Raw genomic sequence first — 20353 nt, 5'->3', positions numbered from 1 at the left:
CATCTCAGTTTTATCTTAACCAAGTTGGTACCTGAAATTCTAAAATGAATGCTCAGCATACAATATACATGCTCTGTCGAGGCACCTGGTTTTGGCGCCCGGTTTTTGTGAGAGTGAAGTATTTTATACTGTTTTGCTTTTAATTTGGTTAATATTGTTGTAGTTGCATACAGTTTTTCATTGATGAAATGCATCAATACCATTTTAATTCTTATTTTATCTGACACCACACCAGGACGAGTAGCGCGTGCGATCCACGACGTTTATTTCGAGATGGCTGCTGCCACAGGAGGTCAGGTATACGAAACCACGAAGTCTGAATTAGGAGCTGTTCTGTCTAAAATTATGCAAGTAAGTACCATTTAAACGTTTTCCTACACAAGAAATGACAACATAAAAAAGCATTTGCTGTTAATATAAAGTATACCGAATTATTTTACAGTACATAGTTGTTGCAAATGCTAAAAAAATCTAAAATAAACCAACAACACTGCAACCGCCAAGACACATCAAGGCTAGGATTGAACAGGGGTTTGTTTGTTTGTTTGTTTTATTTTGTTTAACGTCCTATTAACAGCTAAGGTCATTTTAAGGACGTCCTCCTCTGTGTGCAAGATGCATGCGTGTAGTGTATGTGTGTGTATTTTGGGAGGCTGCGATATGTTTGTGTTTGTCTCCTTGTGATAGCGCGGAACTGATGCCGACTTGATAGTGCTCACTGAAACATACTGCCGAAGATACCCAGCAGGACTCCTCACCCGGTCACATTATACTGACAATGGGCAAACCAGCCGTCCAATTCCTAATTTGCTGAGAGTTAAGCAGGAGTAGAAACTACCATTTTTTTAAGACTTTGATACGCCTCGGCCAGGGGACAGAACCCAAAGTCTTCCTCACAGGAGCGAACGCCCAACAAAAAGAAATAAGGTCTCGAATTTAGTCTCCTCTTACGATCATGCAATAGGGGGTAGCAGGTACAATTATTACGCCTTACTTGCAGGGAAAGGAATGAACAGGGGATAATCGCATATTTCCTTTGATAATCAGGATGCTTCATTATTTTTTTCAAACCCCTATGCGGCGCGAAGCGCCGTCGGGGTTTGATCTGTTAACACTTTTTCACTTCTGGTGTTTCCCATGCGTGAAAGCCTTCTGGGAAATTTAGGCTGCATACTGTCTTTAAAAGTAGGATAGTAAACCCTACGATGTCTGTCATTATTACAGTTTACTAGTGAAATATTATGAATTTTCAATTTGATAAAACATATCAGATATACACAATATGTTATCTTTAAATGCGAAGTCGTCACTCTTAGTTACTCGTCGTCCAATCTGAACAGTACATTATATTTTTTTTTTCAGTTTTAAGTTTAGATGAAGCGACGGAAGATTAAGTAGTTGTGTGTTCCACCTATACAACATACCTTGTTTTTTTTCATAACTGCACTATTTATATCATTTTTGTTTAGGAAATCTTACCAGAAAATATCAGCAAACGGCAAAATTGCAGTAACACCCATTAAAAATGGCGCTCTATATTGTTGTCAAGCGTGAGTCATGATAACGTGGCGTAAAAAAATGCGCTTCACAATCCCGCGCTTTTCTGATGTAGCAATATTTTCTTGGCATGACGCGAAAAAGTGTAACTTTTTCACTTTCACTTGAATAAAACAAATATGTGATAACAACCAAAAAACAGCGTTGTGGCAAAATGTGTCTTCGTAACAGTCTTGAGAAGTGAAAACTATTATTCAAGGGGGAGAGGGATGGGCGGCTACGATTGGCGCTTTTACCCAAAAGACGGTTGATATGTTATTCAGAGGCACATTGTCAATATTTGTAATAAACGCTGCTATTCTTTTTCCGAATATGACGTTATTAACTAATCGTTGACATTTAAACGTGCGTTTAAAAATGTACATTTGCAGGCTGTGTGACAAATATTGAGTAGCAATAGTGCAAAATGCAAAATGTATGCTATTCGCAATTTGTGAAATAATTATAATTATATAAATTTAAGTATGCAGGATCTGTTCCCTCGAGGTTGTTGGATTGTCAGGTAGTCATTTTCATAAAAAAATGGGTGTCCAAGTGCTTTGCTGCATTTTCTGGCTTTTTTTTTTTTTTACTGAGATATTGAAAATTGTAATTCAAAATTTTAGAAGGAGATGCCGTCATCCAGTGTTGTGCTGCGGACCTTTAAGATACATTCCACGGGCGGTGACCGAGGCTATGTTATCGTTGATGCTTCTATGAACCTCCTCAAGATTGAGGTCGATGGCGCAGCCTCAGTTGATGACATAAGAGTTGAAGATCCTAATGGTAAAAAAAATCGAAACATTGTCAAAACTTTTGCTTTTTTTTATTCTTATCTATTTCTAAGAATACCCTTGCAGGATGATTTTGTGATTGCTGCAAATGGGAATGTCGAGAAATAAAGAAAATACAATATCATATCTACATTTGTATATGAAAAACCAATAAAGCTGAAATAAACATCAATAATAATGCGGCAAAATGTCAATGAAGGAGTGAATTCGAAAGGAAACCCCGTGTTTCTGTATGATGGATATTGTTTGTGGAGACGAATTCAGAATTAAGGTATTGAATCCTCTCGGTCATTAGACGATTCATTTTCTGTGTATTGGGGAGAAAATGGTCAGAGAGCATCGAATAGACGAAATAATAACCAAAATAGCCTTAATTGAAACTCTTCGGAGTCCCTTTTCATATTTTGTTATAAAGCGATTAATAGGAGGGAGGCTTTGGAGATGCTTAGGGAATGTTTAAGACCCAATAAGCGATATCGGCTAATACCATCGCAACTCTAAGCCTCTATAAGATCTTAATAGCTTAAGGGGCACCGAAATGACCGAAATGCTTACTATACATCTGTTTCAACCATTTGGAGGTATTCTGCATATAACTTGTTTTGTTTGATGTGAGGATGGTTTTACGGATTCTAAGGGAACATTGACGAAGCCAGAGTTGATGACTGCTACATATATCATCATTTTTGCACTTGGGCTCGTATATCTGTTCTTTTATTTCCTACTCGTTTCATACAGTCTTGTGTCGTTGCAATGACGTTAAACTATGATCGTATTTTGACATATTTTTTTGTCGTAAATAGGCACAGCGGATGAAAAATGCCTTTTTTTATGTTTAACGCAGAAAACTTGACCTTCTAAAATACGTTGTTTTTAAACGTTTTAATGTTTGATGGGTTTCATACCTGATATACCAATCTCTTCTGTCATGTTATCTGGAGAAGCGACACGTGAGTGGGCCGCCCCTCTTTTTTTTCTACTGGTTGCAGGCAAGAGGATAATAAAAATCAAACAATGAGCTGCTGTCCTTGAGTGATATGAAGTTCAAAATATCTGATTATGCTAATTAGAGTGCCTTGTTGTTTTGTTATCATTAACCGAGTGATTGATAAGAAAACGGGACCATGGCTGGTGTCATAGATAAAGCAAAATATGCTTAACCATCTAGAATATCTGGTCTTAATCTCCTTGTGCGTTTTAAAGTGTTTCCAAGTTTTGTTGAACCTATGTTCCTATATTGTCCCAGTTTTATCGATTTTTAATTCGAATTATAAGTCTTGTTGAAACTGTGATAGGCATAGTATCTTGTTGTTTTCCGTACATTTCGTTTCGGTATTGTCTCCCAGGGCAACCGTTTCCATACGATGTCAGCTGTTGTGAGGACATTTAACCTACATATTTGATTTTAATAAATGTCGAAATATATACCATTTTTAACAGTTGGATGATTAATAACATCTCTCTTGCCTTAAGTGTGTAACAGAAAACCCTCGGGGTGATGTGTTTTGGTTGCCTTACTCAAGGGTTAGGGACTTCTCTGTAACACCCTTAAAGTATGGGAGGATTATTATTCTACCATCCTATTGTTTCAGTCACAACTCCAACAACAGTACTCTGTTTTAAACAAAAACACACGGGGGTATGACTATCGCCATTCACTTTTTATGACGTCACGTCACTATTGAACACGTGCTAATCGGCGCGAGGTTATCTCTCCCTAGGGGTGTCGAGCTGATCTTCCCCGGCTTAAACGGAAGACATACCTAAGAAGGGTGGAATAAAATGGTATCGTTTTTTTCACCGCTTCGTTCCGTGAATCTTTAAATACTGTATGTTTATGTGGGTTTGCAAAACCAATTTGCAACGGTATCTCTTTAAAAATACAAGCCAAACAGTAGGAAAAACACTTGAGAATTCAACAGTACTTTCTATTCGTACTATAGAGCCAGCTCACTTCCGTTAACAATGTAGCTCAATTATTAAGAGTGACAGTAACATTGAGATCAAGGGTGCGAATCAAGATCTAGCCCGGCTGAATGTTTACTTTTTATTTGTATGTGTGTGTGTTTGTGTGTATTTAATCTTACTTATGCTTAAAATAATTAATTAATATTTCTATTTGGTGAGGATTGTATTAGCACCAGTTATATATTATTCTTCACAACAACGAAACAAGTGTGTTACTGATTGTGAGCAATAATTCAAGATAAACCGAATAAAAATAACTCTTTCCGCTTCAATTGCAGGTTCAAAATTACAATACCTCCCTGGTTTCGCGTCTCGATATTACAGTGACGGGAAGGTTATCATCTCCGTACAGGTATAAACTTGCTCAAGTAATTTCCTATTTTATAAACGATGCAATTCATGTTTTTTTTTTTTTTTTTTACATTTTAAATTTAATAGAAAAAAATACCTGTAAATATCAATAACCATTCGCCAACGGAGACAAACACTGCAGACTTCTGAAAATACAGGGGAAACAACTTGTATATGTTGATATGGTGAAAATTTACTATATTTGGATGGCCTATATAGTATTACTCAGAGAAGTTCAATGATAACAGTTTTATATAATATATAATTATATGTATACACTCTGTCATAATGCTTCAGAAACCTGTGACTGGTAAATGGACCATTATCCGGACGGCCACAAAGTCACTGACTGTGCGCGCTTCTGGATCATCGTCGTTAGATTTCTCTTTAGTATTAACGGAACAAGACGAGAGTGGAGTTCCATACATCATACAAGGGAACCCAATAGCAGGTCTGATTATTTGAAACATCGCTGGTAGCGATCGTCCCATTTTTTTTTTACAAACACGGTATTCGTGAAAGTGTTTTTACTTCGCGAATATAAATATTATAAGAAAATCATAATTGTCACATTGTACATTGATTCGCATCCTCGATATCCAAGGGTTACGCTCACGTTCGCTCTCTACACCCCTGAAATGTGTCATAGCAAAATTGAAGGTTCCGTGTGCGCCATTTTGTTGATGAGACAAGGAGAATATTTCGATTCTTTGATATACATCAAAAGAATCTCGCGGTCACGTAACGGTAAAAGTTGACAGGCTTTGAAGTCGGGCGTCTCCCTTTTGTAAACTTCAAAGGACAGGTACCAGCCTAGGGATTGGTCACGTTTTTCTTTTTACCTGAAACCAACCAAACAGCTATATTCGCGCCTTCAATTTTGCTATGTCATAGTCAAGGGGTGTAGAGAGCGAAAGTGAAAGTAACACCTAGATAACGAGGATGATTAATTCGAGATGTCATTGTTTTCATATATCACTCTCTGCTACCGAATCAGGGCCCGTATTCATGAAATCATGTTTATGCTCAAACACTGATCCTGTGTTCAAACCAAATTCATTTTAATTCGCTTGAATCATGTCAAACGATCAAAATTTCAAATAAAACATTGGAAACAGTTTTCGGCGTTAAGTCTCTTTAATAATTTTCTAAATCATTTTATAAAATATACGAGAAATGATAGCAGATTTTTTTCCCCACAAACAATGTATTGTGTAACTCCTTAAGTATGCAGTCTCCTTAACGTCATCAAATAAATCTGCGAAGTGGTTTATGCACAACCCAAACAATCTGGCTTTTCGTTTCATTAAATTTAAAAAAAGGAAACTTTTGTACTTTTAAGGGCATTGCTAATATTTATTTCCGCATGAAAACAACATTAGCTATATGCAGGAATCACAGCATTGTGGTGAAGTTTTATCGACGAGCAATTTCAACCAATCAGATGTTAGAATTACAAATACGACATCAAACGTCCCAGTTAAGAACGTCATTAGTTTTAAAATTAAACAAAAAGAGGCGATGAATATGGGAAATTGTCATTTATTACTTTAAATCGTGTATATACAAACTCAATTTATACCACCTATACTGCAGTCCCGAGGAAAGAAAAACACAAGCATTTTAAAGATAAGAATAACATGCAGATATCTGTTTTACCACTTTATCTTCATGTTTAATACCAATTAATGTTATCTTAATCATATAATCAACTTTGCTTATCAGGGCGATCTCTGATTTGCTTTACTTAATTTTAAAACGTGTGTTCCCCTACCCCGTTTTTTATTTTTTTATTAGGTGATATATCATTTTTGGCCTTGGTGTTGAAAGTTTTTTTTATGTGGGGTAGGCAATTGGTTGTGTCCCCAGGTCGGGAAATACCAAGTTCTTGTAGTTGCATGTCCCTGCTTAACGTTTAGAAAATAGAAGTATATGAACAATAAGTTTACCTGTTGTCAGTTTAATGTGATCGAGTGGAATATTGTGTTGGTGCCATCGGCATGGTATTTCAATGAGACCGCACTATAAAGTCGGCATCAGATCCACACTATCACAAGGAGGAAAATACAACAACATACCCTGCCTCAAGCACACACACATGTACGCATACTTTACACATTTCCTTAAAAATGACCTTTGTTGCTTAAAGAACATTAAAGCCTTATGGAAACCACAACAAACCTAGTGTGCTGTTACGGTTTCGCTTGTCGTAATCAAAATTAATCAAGAGAAGCAGAAGAAAGCGTATACGGCACTCTCTCAACTTAGGATTAAAACAGTGTTTTTTACTTTGTTTTAACAGGTCAAAACTACAGCATACTGACCCAGCTATTCAATCTAGGCTACAACGCATCACTAGATGACATGTCTCTTGTTAATCTTTTCGGAGATGAGGTTGAGAAGGTTGAGACGTCTCTACGTCGAATTGGATCAGAGGTGTCTGCTGTTGCAAACTTCAAAATGCCTACACAAGTAAGTTACTGTCCATAATGTGTTATAATATTTGTTCACACCCCTGCAGGTCGGGGATCAAGAAAAGTTATACTTGTATCTTAAATATGAACCCCATACAGAATTGCTTTTATACCCTTCAAATGAGACACAAATGAAGCTCCCATTGCAATTTTTAATATCTCCTTGTACGATATCAATCTTTTTTTCTCCAAAAGGCCAAAGGGTTTTGTCCAAGACTGGGGCATACCAAAGTAGGGTTATTTTCTTCTGAACGTTCATCACGGTTGGGTAGGTAATGGGTTCTGTCCCAGGCTTGGGTGTACCGAATTCTGTGAAATGACAGTTTTTATTACCTACATAACGTTCACAAAAATTGGGTAGGTAATGGGTTCTATCCCAGGCTGGGGTGTACCGAATTTCGTGAAATAACAGTTGTTATTACCTACATAACGTTCACCAAAGTTGGGTAGGTAATGGGTTCTGTCCTAGGCTGGAGTGTACCAAATTCCGTGAAATGACAGTTGTTATTACCTACTAAACGTTCACCAAAGTTGGGTAGGTATTGGGTTCTGTCCTAGGCTGGGGTGTACCGAATTCCGAAAATGACAGTTGTTAGTCTGTGCTGAACGTTCTCCAAAGTTGGGGAGGCAGTTGGCTTGGGCGTACCAAATTCTGTGAAATAACAATTGTTATTACCTGCTGAACGTTCACCAAAGTTGGGAAGGCAAAGGGTTTTGTCCATGACCGGGAAGTACCAAAGTAGGAAAAATGACAGTGGTTATTTTCGGCTGAACGTTCATCACAGTTTGGTAGGTAATGGGTTCTGCCCCAGGCCGGAACGTACCGAATTCCGCAAATGACAGTTGTTAGTCTGTGTTGAACGTTCTCCAAAGTTGGGAAGGCAACTGGCTTGAGCGTACCGAAATCCGTGAAATTGCAGTTGTTATTACCTGCTGAACGTTCACCAAAGTTGGGTAGGTAATGGGTTCTGCCACAGGCTCTGGTGTACCGAAATCCGTAAAATGACAGTTGCTAATCTTTGCTGAACATTCAGAGTTTATGGCAGTTGTCAGTAAATGCAATATACGGACGAATGGAATACCGTGTTAGGTGACTTTGGCATAGTAATTCAGTGAGGCACCACTACCAAAATAGGAATCAGATCGAAAATATTGCAAAGGGGGCAATACAATTTACAAATTGGCTCCAGCAGACATACACTCGTGCACACTTACATTACAAACATGGAGCCACATCGTAAAACGACATTAGCTTTAAAATGGGACCGTTACAATGTAGCCCAATACAATCAAACAAAATAAGATAAAGGTAAAGTTTCAAAGCCTGGTAAATATATGAAAAGGTTATTTAATCGAAAAATTACTGTCTCTACGAATTTGTTCAACTTTTACAATTTTCGTAGACGCATCGGCGCCGACAAATTCAAGGCTGATAGAAAATGAAAGGAAATCAGTTTGGAAATATTTGATATCGAAGTTTTACTTTTCGCTCCCTATCGATAGGCGAAACGTCTAGGGTCGACTGACATGAATAATATGCAATTTCGTCACATCGTTGTACAGGAAAATAACACAAATCATTCATTCAGTCATAGCTTGACAAAGGGACCAAACGTTGCGACCCGTTTAATACCTATATTGTTTGTGTAAAAATAAAAACAAGGTCCAAACATTAGTTAATGGGGGGTTTAATTACTACACACTTGATAATCATTTACACGTTAATCAAAAATACACATGTAAACGTATTTTCCGTTGAATATCGATTTCTTAACTCATACCGTTTATAAGCAGCTGTTTGAATAAAATAAGTCAGAGACATGTTTGTTAGGTAATGTGTTATTTTTAAACATAAACAAATGATGGTTACGTTGATAGTTCTGTTTAACCAAACTGAAATACTTCCACAGTGTGAACAAAAGCAGGCGAAGGAACCTTGCTTTATAATTGTCCAAGAAATAACCTTCAGTGTTTTTTTTCCGTTAAGCATAAAGTGAATATGTTTGTGACTCACATTAAATACGATGATACAAGATTATTAAGTGTTCTTTTTGTGATTGTAGCGAGTCCGAGTACAGATAACCGGTGCTCTTCCAGGCGGGGAAAGTTTCCAAAGAACCAATCTACAAATTATCTCCCCGGTCAGTGTGGAGCTTCGACTACAAACAAACTTAGGTTAGTATTAACTATTGAACACTTGAACTATGACTGAATGGGACTGTAATTAGTTGCATTATCTCACATCCCTATCAGGTTTCAGGAAAGATTTTTTTGCGTAATGTTGTTTGACGCGATTAATGATGAACCCCTGCAAACAATAGAGGTTTACATCTGTATTTTCTGCATAGGGGACACGGCAGAAACCTAAATTGTTCTTCTGCATCCTCCCCTCCACTACAACCTCTTTCCTCCGATCCGTCATCCCCATTACAACGTTACAGCATCTCAGATATAATTTATTTTTAAGTTGTATTAATTTTTATTTCTTACTATTATTTCTATCCTTTTTTTCTATCGGTTTGTCCACCTAAGAACGTGTTTGGACGTAAATGATCCACTCATCACTACAAAAAATTGCAACTAAAATCAATATCGTTATTAGAACAATATATTAGTTCACAACATTAATTGCGTCAATAATACAAAAAGGAGAATTAGGAAGTGTTAACGAAACCGTTATATGACCGCAGTATTGTAAAATGTATGACCAGATATACAAAAAAAAGGAAAAATAGAAAAAAATGCAGTGTTTCCGTTTAATAAGTGTTCTGGATGATAAGTTTTCTTGCTCCATCAGAAACATCCGACATGTAATTCTAGGAAAATTCAAAGTAATTGCATGTCCTTATATATATCATATAGGGATTTAAATATTATGCCATACTATTTATAACCCTCAAAAAATAGTTATATGCTAGGTGGGATATATGCAGAATTTAACATTGAACAAGCATGGTCTTACACCAATTGTCGAATTTACATGACTATACTATTGGGTACAAAAGGTACAGTGGCTATTGACGTTACTGTCTCAGAGAAATACTAACATATACTGTAGATATCATATGTGTCAATTCACACATGTAGCATAACCAAGTAGCGTTTATGTGTTACATTGAACTTGTTATGGTGAGACCATTTTTAACAACAAGGTGACAGAGTGCATGCCGTTCTCGTAATCAAAACGTCACACCTACATGTAAAAACTTACCTGCTTGTGCTAAATGATCCTTTCTACAATCTATACTTACCAACCCAAAGACAATTGTTAGAATTTACAAAATGATGTAATCTCCGAGACAATATTGACATTTCTGTGAGGATGAACTTGATGCCGATTAATGAAATGTCACCACCCTTTGAACATTTTCAAAAAAATAAAACAACAAATCGATTTTAATGTTTTGAAGATCCTTTGCCCTTCAACGAGCCACAGAACATTACCTACTTCTTGGGAAACCATGGTCCAAACAATGAAACATTCATTGTAGACGTTGACGCAGATTATGGCGGTCTGTCTAATGTGATGCATACAATGTATCCAGGGGAGGTCAACGGGTATATCTACCAGGTCATAGGTCGGACGACATCTAAAACACTGTAAGTACAAATTTAAATCATGCAAATATTTTCATCAATAATGTTGCGGAATTGTGTTGTTACATTTCTAATGATTCCGTAACATTGCAGCATGATAATTACCATATTCGAAAACGTCCTACAAATGTTGTATCGTCTATGAATGAGTATAATTTCGGTATATTCTATGGGTTTTTATTTGAGGAAACGTTTAATGATCTATTTCACAGTAAATATATATCTTGAAAACCCAAAGGTTTCGATATCACGCCACACGTGCGATTCTTTTGACAAGCTGCTTGTAACATCTGCAAGGCAAAGTTTGAGAATGAATTGTATACAGGATAACGTAGACTGAACAATGTGGAACACTTTTACTTAGTTTGTCATAAATTGTGCAATTAATACATGTACTTTACAATATACCACAATGATACCAAGAGTATTTAATTGTTTTCCATTCCTTACAGAGGAAGTTGTACTAGCTTAAAGACAAAATGACTACGCCAGTAATATGGCTTAATACATCTTATTCTATAGAATAAAACGATACTCGTCTTCTACATATCCACAAATACGTTTGGTACAAAACCTAAGGTGTCTGGCCTATTTTATATATATCTTCCAGATTCAATATCTAGACTAGACTATGCAATGAAAGCTTGTATTTACACATAATATTCTTATGTTTATCTGCAACAGGTTTACATAAATAATATTGAAGTGTTAAAGTATCTATCAAGTGTTTGTAAATATAACACTTTGAGGAATTTGTAAAATGCATTAAAGTGTTTCGTACGACACAATCTGTTACTCTTTGCATGAGTTTAGAAATAAACATGTTTTCATTAGATACGTTCTGGGAAGTAAAAAGAGACTGTTTTATATTTTGTTTCAAATTAACATTACAATACTTTATACAATGAAATTAAGATACAATTATTTGACCTAAGGAGCTTCAATCAATATTATACAATTCTACTTATTCTTGTCAAATACATAGGTATAACTCACTAAGCTACTGTGTGTCGAATCAGTTAAGTCAACCGTCAGAAAATATTGAGACATTTCGCTAAATATACGGGTAACATTCCGTCACTAAGTGGCTATCAAAACGTACTTTCATTTACAATTTCAATATATGTTATTGACTTTATATATGTCAATTGGATTTGACATCAGGCTGTCCTATTTAAGTCCTAAAAAAGTTAAAATTGGTTCATAAAGATGACTCAGTTGGTTGCCCCCCCCCCCCCCCCTGTCCCTATTCAGCGAAATGTTTATGGTTTATATAGCTTATTCCCCTTGTTTAGATTATCGAGGTCAGAATTGAAGTAAACAGAATCTCGGTTAATTATTCATTTATCTACATACTTTTTTTTTAAATCAGTGAAACGAATTTTACAAAGGTTTAGTGTGACAGTTTATGTCGCTGTAATATTTTGGTTTTGTGAAACAAATTCTAATGAAAAGTGCTAGATACTGTATGACGCTAACCACAAGCAAACAATTGGTTGTATACTATTAAAAACACTTATATTTTAGTGAGTTATAAGGACGAGGCAGGTTAGATTTTAACCTATTGTCTTATTTATATTTAGCGTTGTATCTAGTTACATCGACAAAAGGTTTTAGGACGCAGCTTTTTCTTGAATAGTGTTTAAAACAATTGTAATTTGACATATACACCTCATCAAAGTTCATAATTGATAGAAATAAACACAAATAATATGGTAGATTATTTAAATTAATTCATTGGTATTAACCATTAACAAAGGAATACATTAAACAGAAAATGTATTCCCTTCTAGTTCACTGAATTGACGACGTTATTATAAAAAAATTAACAGACAAAATGATTAACCATCGATACATTTGTCATGTGAGATATGTGATAATTGTTTATGGGTTTTTTTTGTAGGAAGTACACTGTGTCTGTGAGACAGCAGGGTTCTGAACAAACACTACAGTCCTTATCTGGTTCCGTTTGGGTAAGTTTGTTTTATATCTACAAACTGCTTCGAAAAAAACACGAAAAAAAGACCAACCCCAGGGGGATAAATTTTACAATATTTCCCCCATTGATTACTTGGTGATTCGTCAGAGTTAACTTTAGTTGTTATCCTTTACAAAGTCTCTGTTTCGTTCTGTGCTTTCTCCTTAGTGGACATTGAAACACTTGGGATCTACGTACTTTCTTTTGTTTACGTCCCGTCCATGCTCTTTCTTTTTTGCTGTGCATCAAAAACGTCAATCTGACTTAGCCATAGCTTTGATAATACAGTTCTGAAAAGAAATAAGGACATTTAAGGTTATATTATACAATAAAAGACAACACTTTGAATGTAGAATGTAGGCAACACCACCAGACACTCGTTCATACCTTGCACCTCTAATCCGTATACCGTCTCTCTAACTAAGCAACTTCGTGATCTAAAGTACACCTGACCAGTTCTGCAATAATTGTATTTTAAACGAAATTAAGGTCGGGCTACCTTAAATACGAAAACCTATAGTGTAATTCTCTATTCAGTGTTAGCATTGCTTTATACTCTATAAAAACTAAAGATGCCATGAAAGCTATGATATTAGGACTAAGTACACAAAAGCTAAACATACATGCTGCTAAAAATGTTTGTATTTTTCTATAAAACCTGTTTCTTAACAGTTTGAGAATCCAGCCTGCGACGTCATTCACAACGGGGATGCATGTCCTGAGACGGTCAATTCACCAGCTTCCTGTCAGTCCATCACGTGGTCTAGTCGTGCTGTCTTTTCTCCGGAAGTAAAGTCATACGAAATATCGACCATCGATGCAAATATTGAGATAATGGCAAACTACACGACCGATGATGGAAAGCAGTATATTAATATTAGGTACGCCGTATCAATTATAAATGGTTAACTTATATTTTCTGTTACTGAAATCTAAGCAGTATGCTTATGTTGGCTCTGAACTCAATAGTGTGTCGTGTTTTCTCCCTTCAAATCCACAAAACAAAAGCAAAATCGGGCGAATTGGTCGAGTGGTTAACACTCTGGCCTTCCACGCAACCAGAGAAAGTGTTTTTCTCCTGCCCACACAACTCCAACAACCAAGGCAGAATATAAATTGGTCTCGGGTGGATGTTGCGGTAGCTGTGCTGTAGCATTCAATTGAGGTGGCACTATAAATGATGCCGTTGGAATTACATTCCCACTACAAACAGAACACATTACATATCCAGTGCACACGCAGGCATACACACATTATTAGTTACACGGATTATTGGCTGGGTATACGGGATAGTATACCCTGCCAAAAATCCGTGTAACGAATTTATTACCCCTTTGAGTCTTTGAGTCTTTTATGATAAAAACAAAGAAAACTATCAGGCACAGTACCTCATTTAGTTTCGTTTTATCAAATTCCTCGAGCTGTTCTTCCTGATTTTTTTCTTTTAAATACGTTCTCAGCATGTTTGCCGCTCGTCTGTTCGACTTTTGTGTGTTATGTGGCACATTGTTAGCCCTTTTGGCGAGTATTTCCTCATTAGTATGCGAATCGAAATGTTTTGACATTTTGTAAACAGCGAAGCAGACGACGAATGCGAGTTGTCTCCCGATGCCCGGCGCAAGACACAAAGACACCTGACCCGTATACCACTTGTAAAATCACGTGATTCCACCGTATTACTGCTGATAATCACGTGACATGACCGTATACCCCCTGATATTTTCGTATACCACCTGAGATTTTCGTATACCACCTGAGATTTACGAATGCGGTTTGGTACACTGTAGTTTTTAACTAATCAGATTCCTAGATTTTTCTCTAAAGGGTAATAATGGGAGATATAAACCAGGTGGCATGGGACTAACAGATAGCGCCTGATAAGTCCGCTCCTGCGAATTCCTCAAAAAATGTATTGATTAATGTATATGCTATTGTATTAATTGTTTATCTATGTACTGTAAAGCGCTTTAGAGTGGCTTCTGTTAGCTAGATAGGGCGCTATATCAAATGTTGTATATCTATTTATTAATTTAAAACACATGGCTCACATGTTTTGAAACAGTTTACAGAGTAATCACTTGTACAACAATTTGATTTCCACTTATACATGTATTGTCCCTTTTACATATACCTGTATACGGTATATTGACAATTGATACCATCACCATTTAAATTAATAGTTTATTAGTAATTTTCCTACATATCCTAATTTTGTTAACGTGTCTGTTCACCAAATTGTTGTTTTTTTATTATAAATAACATGCTTACAAGTACTTGCATGTTACTATATGGGTAGTAAAAGTATTCTAAGAACCTTAGGAGGATCTCTATATTGCTATCATTAAATTATGCCCTTGTAACTTATTCGCTGCATTTGTGCTGGGGTGTTTCAAAACGTTTTAACCTTTTTTTTTTTTTTTTTTTTTTTTTTTTTTTAATTTTAATATTGAAAAGATAAAAATTATATCAGGAAAGTAGCTCTCCAGTGCCTGTATACAGCGGGAAAGGGGAACTATTTACCTTTACATACCACAAGAACTACTTTTTCCCATATTTTGTTCTTCCTTTTCTTCTAGTTGTTATTTTGGTTTTGATCATAAACATAGTCAAATGAAAGGTCTACATTTTATATGGAACACAAAAGTACATAATTAAGCTTTCAAACATTATTATGAAGGTATATAAACTAGTGCCGAGAGCATGTCACCATACTTATAAATCTAATGTTACGTAACGGCTGGTTTTCCTTGATTCTAATTTCCTGTTTCTAAATTTAGATCGGGATCTTTCTAATGGTATATATAATATATCATGTTAACGAAAGACATGCTAAGTAACATGAAAATTAAGAAATATATTTCTCAGTAAATTCGTTTTTGCAAGTATATTTTGAATAATATTGACCTGGAACTGTGTCCTCGGTCTATATTACTCTATCACAGGTCCACATAATGTTGATCACCGTATCGACCTCGACAAAAGTCCATAATGATAAATATTTTATCCATGAATGAGGCATGTTTTTATTTTACAGTGGAGATTGTTGTTCGCCGTCTGTATACCTGTCTGCTCTGGGATCAAGTGGCTACATGATTGGTCAGTGTCACTTTAATTTCGGATCCCTACCCACCATCACCATAACGGTAAGTTTGAACAGTGTAGTAGTAGGGACTATGATTGGTCAGTGTCACTTTAATTTCGGATCCCTACTTACCAACACAATAACGGTAAGTTTGAATATTGTAGTAGTAGGGACCATGATTGGTGAGTGTCACTTTATTTTCGGATCCCTACTCACCATCACAATAACGGTAAGTTTGAACAGTGTAGTAGTAGGGACCATGATTGGTCAGTTTCACTTCAATTTCGGATCCCTACCTACCAACACAATAACGGTAAGTTTGAACAGTGTAGTAGTAGATACCATGTAGCTAATAGCTATGTTGTTTTGAACGAACGTTGGCATTGGTAAATTTTCGCCAGGATGCAGAGTTGGGAATGAAGATTGGTAGTAGAGATTTGTTTTATATTATGATCATTAACGTTAGGGAACCCTACATGGCACAGTACGGAATCGGAATTCTTTGTATAATAGGAATTATTTATTTGGCAATGCAGGTGAATGACTTAAACGAAAAATGCAAAAATTGAAATATTAAAATTTTATGACAAATAATGAGTAAAATGTAATTTGCAAGATAATTACATCACCAATTGGTAAATTGCTATATACCACTGGAAGGGTATTGAAAGTCCCCTTTAACAACAAAAGAAGAGTTGGGCCACCATGCAACACCTCCTTTAAAAAACTGATAAAATTAAAGTGGTTCGATCAGTTTTTGTTTATGCGTCCACATATTGCTTATTTAGTATGTACAAAATATAAGAATAAACAGTATAGTAAAAACATTCCCTGGAAAATAGCATGATGTGACAATGAAAATATACAATGATCTGTATAAAAAAGTACTTTTCAAATAAATATTTTAATGCATTAATGACTAGAATTTATCACAAACAAAATAAAATTTACTCAAATCGAAGAAAAATATTAAGAATATTGTCAGTAAAACACCTAACTCGAGTAATATGACGAGGTGCTTATAACTGTCTACTAAAACTTCTAAGTGAATATCGTGTAACTAAATGAGTTCTGTTAAAGACGAAATCACTCCTGAAATTTCCATTTTGGGTATCGTCATATTATCATTTATTTCTTCAAATCTTTATTCCTTTATTAGGTACAAATGTATACACGCGCCTCATCTAAAGTACAGACATGCGCAAGCATTCTTATTAAAATTTATATTAAAGATGCCTGTCCGAAATCAAAACAAATTACTGTGATTTTGTATCTATATTATAAACCGGCATCACAGTAACTGCGAACATGAATACTTCCAATGCCTCGCAGATAATTTTAGAAATTATAATATATATGAAATAACACAAATTAAAAACAGTGTTCTGAGATGTAAAATGTAACGGAGTCGGACTGGAACTAGAATTATGGGCATTCGATCACAATACGGTGGCTTTTACTGAATGAGTCACCTAATAAGCTGTTATTTTCTGATCCAGACCAACTACAGTTGCATCAGGAACGAAACAACAGTCATGAAAATTGGATAAACACTATTGTAGAATTATTTAGGGTTTTGCCTATAGTGGGATAGGTATCCTTAAATAGAGATTTTACCAGTTTCCTCTTCCATATTTCCCGTAATATGTATACATATACCTTAATTTTGCATATATACCATATACTGCATTAATGTAAATAATAACAAATGCTGAGGGCATGATCCTGTTTATTTTGTATTTGTCAATGGGACGCTTGAAAGTGCGCTTGTACAGACACTGAAAATGCCTTTAGATCAATCACTCAAGTGACCTCCGTCAGTGCATTCATTGTATCAATGCGTTTATTCCATATCTGTTTTGTGTTTGCTATCAATACGTATTTAATATTAGTATCCTCACTCGGAGTGATGTCGCAGTTACAATATAACAACATTTAAAATTAAAAAGGGACTTTAGTAATATATATATAGGCTGTAGAATAAATGTGGCTATTGATCATGATTGATATCCAATGTTGTAATATATTGGCAGAAAGAAAAGTATCCTCGTTAAAGCGTATATTTATTTAATTTAAAAACAATAATGGAAAATTATCTCACTTTACTGTGTATCAGTCTTAAAACGTCATTCACCGCTTGTTGAACGTGTTTTGTTCAGTGTGATTTGGCATTTAATTAATGTAATTGTCGGCCTATTGTAAAACAATGCAAAAACAAAGCACAAATGATCATCACTTGTTCGATTTCTTTTATGTATCTTAAATTTAATGTTGTTTATGTTGAAAATTGAGAAAATTACATCTTTATTTATTGGGATTTTTTTTTTTTTTTTTTTTTTTAAATATATAATGATTAATGTTGTTTTAGGTTTTTGAGAAGTGTGATGTACAATATTTTTATTTCTGTTGTCAAGGAGCTGGAACCTTCAGATTGGACATTGTTCGGAGTTATCTTCGGCGTGGCTGCTGTATGTCTGATCGTATTGGCGACTATAGCATTATGGCGTCAGAAACGTGAAGGGAACTTTCACGTAATGCATCAGTAATAGTACCACGAAATGACGAACTGAGCTGTGACGTCACAATGTGAGTCACGTCGTAAGCACTTAGGGTAATGACAACAACGGGTTCACCAGTTGTTAGTATAATGTGATCGGGTGGAATGCTGTGCTGAGTGCCTTCGGCATTGCATTTCAGTCAGATAACCCATAAACCGGCATGATATCTGCGCTTCCACAAGGAAGCAATTACACCAACAAACCCTGTCTCCGGCACACAAACACATATGCACATATACACGACAAACAAGGAGGAACGTTTTTAAATGACCTTATATGTTAATAGCACGTTAAACAAAATAAAAACAAACAAAACCACGTAGTAAGCGTATATGTTATGGCATACCAACCGCTTTGTCTTATTAAAATGGGATTTGTCCCTTAGACGACCCGTTTCTTGCACAAATAAGGGGAAGTTCCATATTTCAAATGATTCATTAATCTCTGTCAGAAACTGTAACTATACATCGGTGACTTATTTTTGCGGCATAGACATGGCTTTGTTAAATCATTTCTGAAAAGAAACTATGCCTTTCGGAACCCTTACTTTAAGCTTATAAAGATAAAAACAACAAGAAATGAATAAACTATTCAATGATATAAGTATCGAAAATCAATCGGGCCAAACTGGGATTCGAACTTTGGACTACCGATAGAGTCGATGCTACCAACTGATTTACCTGTTAAAAAAAATATTCCTGTTCCTTTTGTGCTAGAATAATATACAAAACAACATGCTAAATTAGATTATGAATGCGAACAGAAACATTTCAATATTCATATTTACATTTTTTATATATTTTATTCTCGTGGAAAAAATAGATGTTAAAACTCACAATTTACTTTAAAGAGGTCCATTTAACGTGTGTACTTGTACAAACAAAGAACAGACATCTTCCAGGGAAGATCGGTGATATGAGGTATCCGACATTATAATTATGACGTCAGCATATGATGCAATCCGAATTAGGAAAGGTTTTAAAGTGGTCGTGTCATTAAGTGGTAAATGATACTTTTCACTCGATTTTGCAAAAGATATATCCTTTCAAGAAACAATATATCTTAAGGATCTCTGAACTACTGACAAAATCTGTAACACTTTATTAAAACTGGGTTTTTTTCTGGTATAACTACAGTGTTGACATATCTTTTTTGTAAGCGAAACAAAAATTGTAGGAATTTTATGGAGTAAAACAATATATTAAATAAATAAAATATAATCAACAACAGTGGGTTTTTTTACGTAGCCATTCAGCCGGGCTAGACCAGGATTAAACACCTAAACATAAGATTAATGTATTATCGCTCTAACCGACTTGGCCAAAGGAACAACAGTCCATTCGGCCCACATGTGCTAGAGTTATATCCAAAAACGGATTTCAGGAGAGGTTACCTACATAAATATGAAAAAAACAACAGCGCAGTTGGACAGGGAATTTTTAACAGACTAATTTCATAAATCTGTCTTATATCAGGGGACGATATATGTTACAAGATATTTTTTTCACGGCACTGTGTTGTATCTTTGAGCAAGATACTTTACTCTGCTTGTTCCAGTTTACTCAGCTGTAAATGAGTATGTGGTTGGGCACTGCTAAAATTGTTTGATGCTAGCTGTGAGCGCCGAAATGACAGCACCGGCTGTATGCTCCCTAGGGAGTTGTGATGAAGCGGTATATAAGAACCACGAATTATTATTATTATTATTACGAATGTACGTGAAACTGTACACATCAAACGATATATAACTTATATAGAGCACATTTACGAAAATCTATTTGTGATTTCTGTGTCATTTTATATTTCATGTAATGTATGTACAGTATTAGTGGCGGATCCAGAGGGGTTTTTTGGGCTCCCCCCCCCNACTCAAAGTATCTGTGCATTTTTTCTATGTTTTATATATTATTTCTAAGCTCTTATTATGATATTAAAGATATGACGTCACATGAAATGCATATTTTTAGTAGTATCATGAAAAATGTAAATACCATTGTACATTGTTGTCATTGTCA

The 20353-nt window shown here is 35.5% G+C and overlaps 1 protein-coding gene across 2 annotated transcripts in view; it reads left to right on the top strand.

Annotated features, from left to right (window-relative positions):
- LOC110446382 (von Willebrand factor A domain-containing protein 7-like) overlaps positions 1 to 20197 on the top strand; it is a 47266-nt gene extending 27069 nt beyond the window's left edge. For both annotated transcript variants that reach the window (XM_021491506.1, XM_021491504.1), the window contains exons 11-21: positions 236 to 351; positions 2163 to 2322; positions 4577 to 4650; positions 4947 to 5100; positions 6952 to 7121; positions 9187 to 9298; positions 10534 to 10723; positions 12624 to 12693; positions 13371 to 13579; positions 15733 to 15841; positions 18195 to 20197. In XM_021491506.1, the coding sequence (XP_021347181.1) occupies positions 236 to 351; positions 2163 to 2322; positions 4577 to 4650; positions 4947 to 5100; positions 6952 to 7121; positions 9187 to 9298; positions 10534 to 10723; positions 12624 to 12693; positions 13371 to 13579; positions 15733 to 15841; positions 18195 to 18326 (1496 nt within the window). In that variant the 3' untranslated portion in view covers positions 18327 to 20197. The remainder of the gene's footprint in view (positions 1 to 235; positions 352 to 2162; positions 2323 to 4576; positions 4651 to 4946; positions 5101 to 6951; positions 7122 to 9186; positions 9299 to 10533; positions 10724 to 12623; positions 12694 to 13370; positions 13580 to 15732; positions 15842 to 18194) is intronic.
- Positions 20198 to 20353: the final 156 nt, after the last annotated feature.

The sequence above is a fragment of the Mizuhopecten yessoensis genome, unplaced genomic scaffold, assembly GCF_002113885.1.
Source record: "Mizuhopecten yessoensis strain PY_sf001 unplaced genomic scaffold, ASM211388v2 scaffold2681, whole genome shotgun sequence".
NCBI classification, from domain to species: Eukaryota; Metazoa; Mollusca; class Bivalvia; order Pectinida; family Pectinidae; genus Mizuhopecten; species Mizuhopecten yessoensis.
The sequence above is the reverse complement of the archived record's forward strand: the minus strand, read 5'-3'. Positions and strand labels throughout refer to the sequence as shown.